At 38.3% G+C, this 12,792-nt stretch overlaps 1 protein-coding gene across 6 annotated transcripts in view; it reads right to left on the bottom strand.

Annotated features, from left to right (window-relative positions):
• The window catches only part of chchd3a (coiled-coil-helix-coiled-coil-helix domain containing 3a), a 95,048-nt gene extending 84,794 nt beyond the window's left edge, over positions 1-10,254 (bottom strand). The window contains exons 1-3 of one of the 6 annotated variants that reach the window (XM_067427024.1): positions 10,007-10,253; positions 7,274-7,541; positions 6,920-7,105 (exon numbers count right to left, since the gene is read on the bottom strand). In XM_067427024.1, coding sequence (XP_067283125.1) covers positions 6,920-7,105; positions 7,274-7,541; positions 10,007-10,087 — 535 coding nt within the window. In that variant the 5' untranslated portion in view covers positions 10,088-10,253. Of the gene's footprint in view, positions 1-6,919; positions 7,542-10,006 lie in introns of all 6 variants that reach the window. The other 5 variants (XM_067427025.1, XM_067427023.1, XM_067427022.1 and 2 more) reach the window with 5 other exon arrangements.
• Positions 10,255-12,792: the final 2,538 nt, after the last annotated feature.

The following is a 12,792-nucleotide window of genomic DNA, read 5'->3' as shown; positions in this document are numbered from 1 at the left end:
CTGCAAAACATATTAAGGTTTTTTATGCTTTAGTACAGTCAAAAACTTACATACATCACCTTTAAGAATTACAATACAAGTTTTTGACAGATTCATAAAATATTTTTATTGTCTTCTCTTTATTATGACAGGTGGTCTAATAAATTTGTTAAGCACCGTATACACCGTTTCATGTAACAATTCCATTAAAGACTATAAAACAAATCAATAAAAATGTATCTAATTATATTTGTATGTTAGATTCGTATTATATTATAAATATAATAAATTACACAAGTATAATTATTATAATAGCAATACATATTCTATTTATTTATTATTATGAAATATGTAATAATAAAAAAATAAACTATAAACATTTATTATATAAGGCAACTGGAATAGCGTAATTTTGATTTAATCAGGAAAGCAGCACGAATCATTGATGGTATCAGCCATCCATCACACAGATTTTATGCACAAATACATGCCTGCACATGGGTAGTGAATGAGATCTCCTGTTATCAGCTTCTCGGAAAAGAAAAATGTAGTCCTAACACTCTTTCAATTTTTTTTTTCCTTTTCCATCAGGCTTAAGACTTTTCTTCAGTATCACACATTTATTCAGGCTCTAGGTTCCCATAATTCATTAATTTAAACTGGGCTTTAATATTTAAAAAGGATAAAGAAAGGAGTTCTGTGGATTCAACGGATAACCAGATCGTATGTTAAAACGCCATCTGAGTCTTCTGGGGCTTTTCGCGGGAGGTCACAGAGAACTTCAGAATGACATTAACCGACTGGGTGCCCGTGTCACTCCTGAGTGAGAACAGTAATACTTAAAGATGAAAAACTCATCATCTTTACGTATTTCTCTCTCTTTCACTTCCTCCATCATTCTCTGCAGAAATTTTAAAAAGTAGCTTCTGGGCAGTCGGGAGAGAGATAACAGACAGAGACAAATTGCGTGTCTCGTAAGATGTTTCATTAATCTCCAGACCTGAGAAGAGGAGGGGGAGGCGGGGCTAATCTAAACCATTACACATTCCTCACGATCCAACTTAAACGAGCCTCAACATCTTTCTACTCACATAAAGAGACTCCTGAGAATATCAAACAAGGTGATGCTTCTTATTCTCGTCCTTCCCTTCCATCTTCTCAGATTTCATGGATGTTTTCATGAAACGACATGCAAATGAGTCTAAAAGATCATTTGATTATGGCGTGTCACATGCTTCCCTATCTGAACTTGGTGGCGATCCTCAAGGAGCTACTTAATATGTAACAGAAAGAAAAGTATGTTTATGTATGGCTGGGACAAAGAAGGATTTGTGTGCAAGTAATTAAAGAGTAATGGAAAACGGTGTGTGGGCCCTGCGTATGAATATTCATGGTACGTTGAGAACATGTAGGAGGATCAACCTTGACCACTGTCTAATCACCACGCGCAGCAACTCTGCCGTGATTTAGTGATGGACTCGATCATCCACAGCATCTCTTAATACCTCCACTCGTGGGTGCACATAATCAATGTCCCTCATTAAGGTCACAGCCTTTGACCTCAGAAGATGAGCTGAGCCTCTTAAGGCAAGAAGAGCTGTGACAGAGAGACACAATTTATAAAGTGAGTCATCGGGAAATGTCACAGCATTAAGTTTAGCTGAAGCTTAACGTTTCCGTATGGTCATTTTGAATAGATGTAGATACGTTTGTATGGTAATTGTTCACTGTCTTTTCATTTCACAAAAGACAGAGACAAAATGAGGTTAAATAAATGAAAAGGGAAAATAAACTTTTAATTTGGGGAGAACTAAATTCTGCCCTACAAAATGCAGAAACAATACATTTTGTCTAAAACTATGACTTAGACCACAATCTGTCCTGTGACAAACAGGTTTAGCTCCACTATGCTACAATTCAGAACAAATAAGTGTGAAAATGTATTTCAAATCACTAATTTGGTTAAAATTGCTTTAAGTATATATATATTTTTCTCTAAAAATTAAATAAGCTTTTGATTAAATGATTAAAAGCACATTTTTCTCATTCTGATTCTGTATGCAATGGAAAATATAAAAATAAATAATGTAAGCCTATAACAATAAGTTAATTGTTTAATTGTTTTCAAAGACTACAACATTACAGTCTTATTATAGCCTACAGGCCACCTTCTTCTATTGCTCTGTGATCCAGTTCTGATGCTCACGTGCCAACTGTTGGCGCTTTTAGCTGTGGACAGGGGTCAGCATGGGCACCCTGACTGGTAAAGATGTTTTACGCAACAAACTTTGATGCAATGTGTATTCTGACACCGTTCTATCAGAACCAGCATTAACTTCTTAAGCAATTTGAGCTCCAGTAGTTTGTCTGTTTGATCGGACTACATGGGCCAGCCTTCGCTCCCCACGTGGATCAATGAGCCTTGGGCGCCCATGACCCTGACGCAGTTCACCAATGTTCCTTCCTTGGAAAACTTGGTAGATGCTGACCACTGCAGACCGGGAACACCTCACAAGAGCTGCAGTTTTGGAGATGCTCTGACCCAATCTATCAAGTCATCATGTTGAAATGTTCACTTGCTGTGTAATATATTTCCACACACTAACAGGTGCCGTGATGAAGAGATAATCAGTGTTATTCACTTCACCTGTCAGTGGTCATAATGTTATGCCTGATCAGCGAGCGCATGTGTGTGTGTGTAAAAATACATGATCACGTTTAATAATTTTATTCTAGTTTCAAAGGTGTGATGAGAACTACTGGTTTATGGTATTCACTCAACTATAAACTGTCATGTATTACATTAACAATCCAATAATACATATTTATAGCTGATCTCAAAAGTGTTTCTGTCATCATTATACCAAGAAAGCATGAGCGAGCAAGAAAAATACAAACATGTGGGAGAGAGAAACCATGAGACAGATTGAGATGTAGGAAGTTATAGATAGATGGATAGAGAGGAAAAAAAAAGTGTGTGTGAGCCTCCATGGTAGAGCTCATTAAGCAGATCTGTGTCTCATTAACAGGGAGCTGTCTCGTTATGTGCGATGCAGGCGGGCTTCTCTTTAAGTAGAGCCAGTTCATATAGTGTCAGCTCCAGCCCACAGACTGCACATCTCTGCAGGTTACACTACTATTATGGGCCGTGAGGGCACACACAGAAATTCACACACGTATTTGAGCTGACAGCCACTGTTTCAATATTAGATGAGCTTAATTATGTGAAGGTGGGAGAAAAGAAGCTCACAGCTCAGAAAAAGACAAGACATGGAGGAAACCCAATGACCAGCTGCACTCTAAAGTCCATTTTTAAGTATAGCTGATGATAAGATATGCTGTTTGACAGAGGGTTACATTGTGGGTTGACGTTATAGATGCACAACATGTTTAATAACATTTTGCTGCTGCTGAGATAATGACTAAACCAAAATACAAGCATCTTAAATTGTGTACTTGATGGGGACTTCCAGGTCCTGTTTACACCTGGTATAAAAAAGGGCTCTCATCAATCCGATCACAATTGGAAGACGCTAAATACAGGTGTAAAAGAAGTCTAAAGCGTTTTGAGCTTGTCTACTTTCCACCACTTAGTCAAAAATGCATTCAACAGGATTGCATTCATTGTGTAGACAGCCACAAAAGATCCCCTTCTCTCCTAATGACCTAATTCGTAAACATTATGGGAAGCGCGTTAGCCAGGAAAAACTTAAACTCTGTCACTGAAGTTTGGTTTTAAAGGGATAGTTCACCCCAAAATGAAAATTACCTCATGATTTATTCACCCTCAAGCCATCGTGTATATGACATTCTTCTTTCAGACAAATAAAATCAGAGTTCTATTAAAACATGTCCTGACTTTTCCAAGCATTATAATGACAGTGAATGGCAGCCCAAAATTTGAAGACCAATAAATAAGGTGTATCCATACCTTATAAGGAGGGGGGATAATAAAGCCCTTCTGAAGCGACTCAATGGGTTTTTGTAAGAAAAATATACATGTTTAACACGTTATAAAGTTATAAAAATTTACCGCCTTATAAAAAAAAGCTTCATTTCAATAAACAAGAATGTTTTTTAGTCCTAGATATTTTAGCAAAGCTACAGAAGTCACATAGCCTGGATGCCAGCCGAACTCAGCCCCGCCCACAATTTTTTAGGTCGGGCAGTTCGTTCTGGCCTTGCTCCATAGAGGAGTAATTATCCCCGAACAGAAACTGTTCAGACCAGTGAAACCATCAGGGCGGGCTTTAGACGATGATGGACAGATGGTCAACAGTAACGTAATCATGCACGTCATCAAAGGGGCTTGGATTATATTTGTTTGAATCCTAAACGGAGAGCTTGTTTCTTTATGCATCACCTTCACAATTTCTCTCAGAAATGATGATCATGTTGGGTAAGTACTCTGTGTATCATTAAATTATGTTATTGTTTTACAACACCGCCAAAGATTGTGTATTCCAGCCTGATTTCAGCGCGCGTGCAGACAGGGTTGCCAAGTTTTTACAACAAAAGCCGCCAACTACTAGCCCTAAACAATAGCTTCTCGGGGGGGTTCTCCGGGGGAAAAATGGTGTTTGGGGGGTAAAATGTGTGTTATTTTGGCAATGTTGCCTGCTAAAATTCGCACTCATGGGTCTATATATCACATAATAGTCGCTTCAACCCGCGGACATAGAAAACAACCCGCGGAAAAATAAACGTGGACTTGGCAACACCATGGGCAACACAGTGCAGTAGAGCTCTGTTGACATTTGACAATGCGTCGCTTCGTTGCTCTGATTGGTTGTAGGTTTATCCAATTGATGTCTTTCCTGGATCGGTTGAAACACGCCCCATAATCACAGCCCAATGGAGCAGTTTCAGACTCATATTCTGACTAGAATTGAGTATGACCACGTCAGGCTAGAAGTCACAGAAGATGCATACCAACCGTTATTGTGTACATTTTGCCATCAAAGAATGGATTTTGAGAACCACAAGGGCATCATTTGGGAAAAATGTATAGTTTAGCCAAAAGTCGTGTGACTCTCACGTGAAAATGTCAAAGAATTGTGGGTTACTAATAGGCGTCTCTGTTATAATCGCTCAAAACTGCATTTAAACTTCTGATTGAAAGATCTATGAGCAAAGTCTTACTAGCTAATGAGAAGCAAAGCGGTTGCAAATACGATCGGATCGACACACTTTTGGGAGGACATGCTGCTCGGGGTACCTTGGAGGCCGAACTGGCTTAAGTGGAGTCCCTAATTACAGCATTGATTCATTAACTCTATTACAAGTTAGAATTAATCGTTTCATTAGCACTCAGGCACAAGCTATGAATCATAATATGGAAGGATCCAGGCTCACTCACTAGCTTAAAGAGAACTAAACTTTTAGGTAATACTATAAATCTATTTTTTTTTTTAAATACATAGAGTAGTATTTCAAATAAATCGCAAACATACAGGAGTCAGAAAGCATGCATTTCTGATGATGTGCTTTGTTTTTGCAGGGGGGAAAAGAAAATGGAAATAGTAAAAAAATAATTTAAACATAGTTCAGCCAACAACTGCTCACCCTGATGTTCTTCCAAACCTGTAAGACTTTCGTTCATCTTTGACACACAAATTAACCCATTATTAATGAAACCTGAGAGATTTCTGTCCCTTAACAGAACATTCATTAAACAAAAACTTGCTTTAAAAAGTTAATCAGAAAAAGAATCCATATAAATTGTGCGGTGTTATACAAGTCTTCTGAAGATACATGATAGCATTGTATAATGAACAGATAACTTTACGATGTATTTAAAGGTCCCGTTCTTCGTGATTCCATCTTTCAAACCTTAGTTAGTGTGAAATTATGCTGTTAGAGCATAAACAATACCTGTAAAATTATAAAGCTCAAAGTTCAATGCCAAGCGAGATATTTTATTTAACAGAAGTTCCCTTTCAAAGCCTACAGCGAACGGCCGGTTTGGACTACACCCCTGCACTTCCTGGCATGAATGAAGTCACTAGAACCGTTTGTTGACTAACCCTCCGCCCACAAGTACACGCAAAATAGGGGGCGTGGTCTTGTTGCTCTCCCACGTGGAGAAGAGCGCGCATTCAGCGCTTGCATGGTAAGAGGCGGGACCTTTCCGGGCAAAGTGCGCTAAGCTGCTGTCCAATCACAAAACGGGAAGCGCTGGCCCAATCAGAACTCGTTACGTATTTCTAAAGGAGGGACTTCATAGAACAAGGAAATCATCAGGCCGTATTTAGGACAGAGGAAACAGCGCTGTACAGATAAGTAAATTGTGTGAAAAATACTGTGTTTTTACACGCGAAACATGAACTCATGTTATATTGCACACTGTAAACATAATCAAAGCTTCGAAAACACGCGAATAACGGGACCTTTAACTTTCAATAGAAGGGGAAAAATAGGAACAGAAGTCTTATGGGTTTGGAATGACATATGGGTGAGTAAATGACGACAGAATTTCGATTTTTGGGTGAATATCCCTTTAACAAAAAGTTGCTCACTGTCCCTGCCACATTAAAATCCATCAACTATTTTATGATTCTGTAAAACAATAATGACTATTATGGTATTATATGCATGCTATTATAGTCCAGAACACTTTACTCACGGAAAATTGCTGTGGCTCCACTCCACCCACATACTCTAAATGTGTTTAAGAGAAGTTTGAATTCTGTTGAATTACCCAGAATGACTTGATGTGTAATATTACCCCTTCACAATGGCGTACCAACACATTCAAAGTGCTTAAAAGATGCAATTTACCCGAGGAGTATCATTAACGCTCATGAATGACAGGCGCTGAAGTGCACTGTGCAATATGTGTGAAATGCCTCAAGGTGTAATTCCTTTTTATTTTTTACAAGCAAACCACATGAACACATGTATGTGTGTCAGCATTACGTTAAAAAACAATCCAACTCACCGAGGGGAGGTGGTGGTGAAGCCACAGGTTCTTCTACGGTCGGAGGAGGGAGCGGGATAGTTTCAGCAGCAAAAGCGACAGGGGTAGTGTCATGTTCAGCTGGAGGGGAGGGGGCGGTTATTTCCACAGGTGGAGCAGAGACAGCTTCAGCAGCAGTTTTAGTGACAGGATGGGCAGGAATGGATTCTACAGGGGGAGGAGGTGTGAAAAGCTCAAAAGCAGGAGAGGTTGCAACAGAACCAGGAAGGGGAGGAGGGGGTCTAGGTTTGGAAGAGGGAGGTGGGGCAATCATGTCCACAGGTGGAGATGCTGTAATAAGCTCATCAGCGGCAGCAGGTGGAAAAATGGACTCACCTGCAGGGGTTGATACAACACCCACAGAGGCTGCCTCTATGGGAGGAGGAGGAGGAGGTGCAGGGGTGGTCACTTGCTCAGGAAGTTTTACCCGCTCTGGCAAGGGAGGAGGTGGAAGGGAAATAACAGGGTCAGATGGAGGAGATATTGGCACCAGTGCTGGCAGAGGATCAACCACAGGGGGAGAAGCAGGAGGGGTTCTGCTGGGTGCCTGGGGCCCCGCTGGGCCTGAGGGTTCCCTCATGCGGTCGATGACCTTCTCTGACAGCTGAAGAACAGAAATGAGGAAAATAAATGTCAGTGTTGTAATCCTAAAAATATTCTTGCTCATTTTCTTCCTCGAGTGTTCATTGGAGTGGTCCAAGACTCTTGTTGCACTTGAACCACGGATACACAAAAATAATTGACTGGATTTAAGGAGTTTGTAATGGGGTTGTAATAAAAAAGTAATAAGATTCTTCCCTTTGAAATGAGTGAAACATAAATAAAAATTATGTCAATATCTACATGTGTATCTGAATGCATACTTAAGAGATAAACCAAGAAGTGACTTTAGGACACAGCGGAATAACTCATTTGCTCTATATAGAGCTGTAAGGCCAACAAGCCATGAAATAGCATGTTTGATGTCAATATGAGCTGGATGATCTATGTATTGTTGGACAGTTATGAAGTGGAGTATGAAGAATCTGCTTAAATTATATTATTTATTGATAAAATCTAGTAATTTAAAGGTAAATCTTTTTTATGTATAAATGTTTAGTTGTATTAAAACATAGAAATAAACATATACAAATGAAATGATGTAATGTAATGTGCTGCAACTTAATAAAACAGATGCAAATAGAAAAAACACCAGCAAATTAAGAAAACAGCATCAGTTTGACAATCCAACCAAATACTAGCCTAGAAATCTAGGCTCAGCCTAGCAGCAGCAAATGTACTCACAACACACACATATGATCAGGATGTTAAAATAAACCAAAAAAATATCATTTTAGATAATCGACAACACCACTGACGAGTAAACATTGAACAATAAGCATGTCCCAACCAGGTTTCTCATTTGTTGGGGTCCTCTTGAAAAAGGTTTTTTTGTGGTATATGCTAATTACTAGGGCAGTACCCTTAAAAGGACATTTTGGAACTTTTTTACCCCTAAAAGGTTCATAGTAGTACCTTAAAGCCACAATATGTGTTTTTTTGCTGCTAGAGGTCGCTTATCAGGGTGCAGTGGCCCCAAACTGAAAATTTTGGGGGCACAAACTTTAGGGATACACATATGTTGTAAAATTGTAAAACATTGTAAAAAACCCAACGTGCTAATTTCCACTGTATTACTAATAAATACTCAAAGAATGACAAAATATCAAGCCAATAGCGTTTTGAGTATGAGATATGACAGAACATGTGACTAACATTGAACGAATACGCCCTTTACTGACCAAGATACTTTTTAGTCTGAACAAGAGATCTAGTTCATGAACGAATTGAATTGTCGTTCGTGACGTTAACATAATGAAACAGTTGTTGAATGATACTGATAGCTAACAGTTAGAGCTTGGCTCGTGTATTTGCAGCAAAGAAAAATGTACACATTGCAATTGTAATAAAAACAGCATAACACAGGCTGATGGTTAAATGATTACTGTAGAGTATAAGCACTGGTTTTGTGTTTGTATTATGTATGTTTGAATAGGTTTCTTCTTTTAATTAACATTTCAAAACACAAATCAACAACATATATAAGATTTTTCTAGTGGTTATTGGATGTTTTAATCCAAAAATCTTACATACTGTGCCTTTAAGGTGCATATTGCTACTCTAAGATACTAACATGCACTGCTGAAAAGGGTACAAAAATGTCCTTTTAAGAGTACTGCCCAATGTGACAAACTGTTGTACCCCTAAAGCTACAAATTGTACTCATTTTTCCCTGAGTGTATTTGCAGCTTGTGTCTGTATTTGGCTGCGAGTATTTGCAGCACAAGCATTGTCAAACTGATAAAGATGTTTTCTTCACTTGCAGTGTGTTGAGCTCTCTCTCTCAGGGACTTAAACAGGGGATTATTATTATTTTATATAAAAATATTATTTTCATGTTATTATAATAATGAGTTAAAAAAAATAGTAGTCATATTATATATGACTAGGTTTATTAAGCAAGACTCTGCCTGCTTTATCTCTTTATATAGACTGAAGACCACTGGTGTTAGTTCTCATTTATATGTAAACAGTAAACACTGAAAAACATTTGCACAAAACAAGTCTCTAAAAAGCAAATGAATAAGCTGCAGGTTTAAAAACACTCAACAAATCATATAGTAGTAATAGTATCAATCAACTGACATAAACAGATATGTGAAGGGTGACATTGTTTAACCTATATGAGTTATTGGGAGAGGGGGGTGTACACAGGGCTGTTATGGTTGACATTGTGATGCTTGAACTGTAACAGGTGTCTGCTAAAATCATTCTTCTTAGGTAGGCTTGAATATCAATTGCATAACCTATAAGTTACTCCAGCTTAACACGGTTTTCCAGGTCAGCTGAGTAAGTGTCCAGGCGGTCAGGGACAGAATGTTTATCCAGTTAGATAAGTTAAGACTGTTAGATGCATTCATCTCGATCCTGCACATGCATTTAAATCACAGCAGAGGTGAATTAAAACCATGCGTCAGTATGCGTGATGCGCTTTTGACAGGTGGAGGAGAACAGACATGTGTCACTCACCCTTATGCCCTTCACTATCGTTATGTTCTCATTTTCATCCGATTCAAAAGACACGCGACGCGTGCTGTTGTTGGCTCCCATTCCTGGTAAAACAAGCCCCCTGGTCTTTAACTCGCTAATTCATGTAAATCTTACAAGTAGTTATGAACTGTATAACTACTGTTGACAGCTCTCTGGTCGTTGCGCGCGAGCACCAGGGCCGTACTGTCCAGTTCAGAGCAACGCACGGCGCTTCCGCCTTTAGCCCCTCCCACCTGGCACAGGCGAAGAAACACGACCCTCATTCGTTGAGCGCAAGTGCTTAGTGTCTCTATTGGACAACATAAATGGAAGAAAAATCATCGATTTTAAAATCATATTTATTTATTTATATCGAACAATAAGCATCCATATCTATTTTAGAGCAAATTATAAATAATTTAATGTTGCAATGACCTACAACAGGTCTGTGATTTTTTTTAGCCGTTTACCCTGTAAAACTGTACAATCTTAGCTGTAAATAATGTATTATACTATAAAAATAATACTAATATAAGATTTCACATTTAATTCTAGTACAGAAAAAATAGACAGGAATCCTGTTTAAACCTTTATTAAATCTCTTTAAAAAATAACAAACTGATATTGTTAAACAAGCATCTCTCTCTCTCTCTCTCTCTCTCTCTCTCTCTCTCTCTCTCTCTCTCTCTCTCTCTCTCTCTCTCTCTCTCTCGCTCTCTCTCTCTCTCTCTTTGTGTGTGTGGTTATAGGGACAAAGTGTCCCCACAAAGATGGCAATATCCGAAATCCTTGAGGAAAACATCTCATAAATCATACAGAATTTCCTGTGATGGGTAGGTTTAGGGGCAGGGGCAGTGTAAGAAGATAGACAATACGGTTTGTACAGTATAAAAACCATTACGCCTATTGAAAGTACCCATAAAACATGGAAACGCAATATGTGTGTGTGTATGTGTGTGGTTCTGGTAAACCCTTATGGGGACAAAATGAGAATCCCCACAAAGATGGCACAACACAGTCTGGTCCACATGAGAAAAACATCTTATAAATCAGACTAAATTATTTTTTTTGAATGGGTTGAATATACAGTATAATGTACAATATAAAAAATTCATGATGTCTGTGGAAAGATAAAAGAAAAACCATGAAAACGTGTGTGTGTGTGGGGGGGGGGGTGTTGGTGTAAGTGTGCTTACAAAAATACATACAAAATATATAACAAAATTGAATACATAAAATATATGTATATAAAACATATATATATATATATTACAAGTAATTTAGGGAGTCTTTTTTTTAAATGCTTTGAGGTTTAAATAAAGATAAAAGTTTGCTTGGGGCCACAAAACTTGGGGCAAACTTGGAGAAATCTATAAATGTAGATTTTATTTCATTTTTGTTTTAAGATTATTTTGTATAAAGAACACCAAACTTAAAAATAAAAAAAATTCAATAGCCATTTTTTTTAAAACCATTCATGCATTCTGTCCCAAAAGTGCTTTAATAGAAAATAAGCTCCTGAACTCCTCATGTCAAATGAGCTGTGTGTCTTCTGTCCTTTAGTGGGTAGCTGTCTTTGTCATGCCCTCAGGTGTCATTGTGACAACCTTTTATCCTACACTAGGTGATGAGACATAACCCAAGTCCCGTGTCACCAGCAAAGGACAGTAGATTGTTCAGAAATGATGGGCCTCAGAGGAAGCTGATAAGAACTTCTGGATCTGACTAAAGGCTCAGAGGAGCTAAAAGAAAAAAGAAAAAAACTCCATGATTGTTTCCTTTTTTTGAAGGGGCACAAAATTGGCCACTATGTTATCTCTGCTGTCCACGGACACATCAGTCAAAGAGGAGACTGCCAGATCGACCCTTTCCCACACAATCAATGCCCTTTCCTCCCTGGTTTGTTACAGCAGAGATCGTCAGGAGATAGAGGGGAGCAGGTCCAGAGCAATATATCCTGGAAACAGAAAGCAATTAACAACCTTCATCTTTCGCTCCATATTGCTCCCATAGCAATGTTTTTGTGAAAGAATCTTTCACATTCTTTTGAGTAATTGAACAGGTACTCAAAACCGGCGATTCGTTTAAAATTGAATGAAGGCTACAATAAGTTAGCCTACTTTATTATATTTATTATGTAAATGAATTTGAGTATTGTCTAATATGTGAATTATATTTATTATAGCCTATATGACTGCACAAACTGAAATGGGACTATAGGCTTAAACAACATGAGATCCATTACAATGGGCTACGTTTGGGATAAATTCATTTTAATAAAATCCTAGAAAATCAAAAAGACTTTGCAATAAACAACTCCAAAATAAGTGTAGCCTATTTGTTTCTTCTAAGTAATGAAAAAATTAGAACGTAGCCTACGCCTATCTATAATTATGCAATAGGGCCTAAGTGATTTATATGTGGTTCTTAATCAAACGGTTTGGAAGAATTGAGACCTGGAAATAAGTTGGACCTCATCTCGACCCCTAAACCCTTATTCACTATTCCTTATGTTAGTTCACTTAAATGAGTGAATGAAAACGAGTGAATGAATTCGAGCAGCCGTTGAGTGCACATCGGCTATACTCTCGTTATTGCGGTGGAAATTTGAATTAGGGATTGAACGAGTGCACTCAATAACGTCCACTATGGTTTCAGACACTGCTACAAATGGCTATGCCCTTACATATTGCTCAATTTTAGGTTACAGGGGCGATTTTGGATTCAGTCAAGGTCCTTTCGAGACTTCATTTCCCTATGATCCCTGTGCGACTGAGGGAGGCTTT

Source organism: Pseudorasbora parva, chromosome 20 (genome assembly GCF_024679245.1).
Source record: "Pseudorasbora parva isolate DD20220531a chromosome 20, ASM2467924v1, whole genome shotgun sequence".
NCBI classification, from domain to species: Eukaryota; Metazoa; Chordata; class Actinopteri; order Cypriniformes; family Gobionidae; genus Pseudorasbora; species Pseudorasbora parva.
This window is presented reverse-complemented; position numbering and strand designations above follow the sequence as displayed.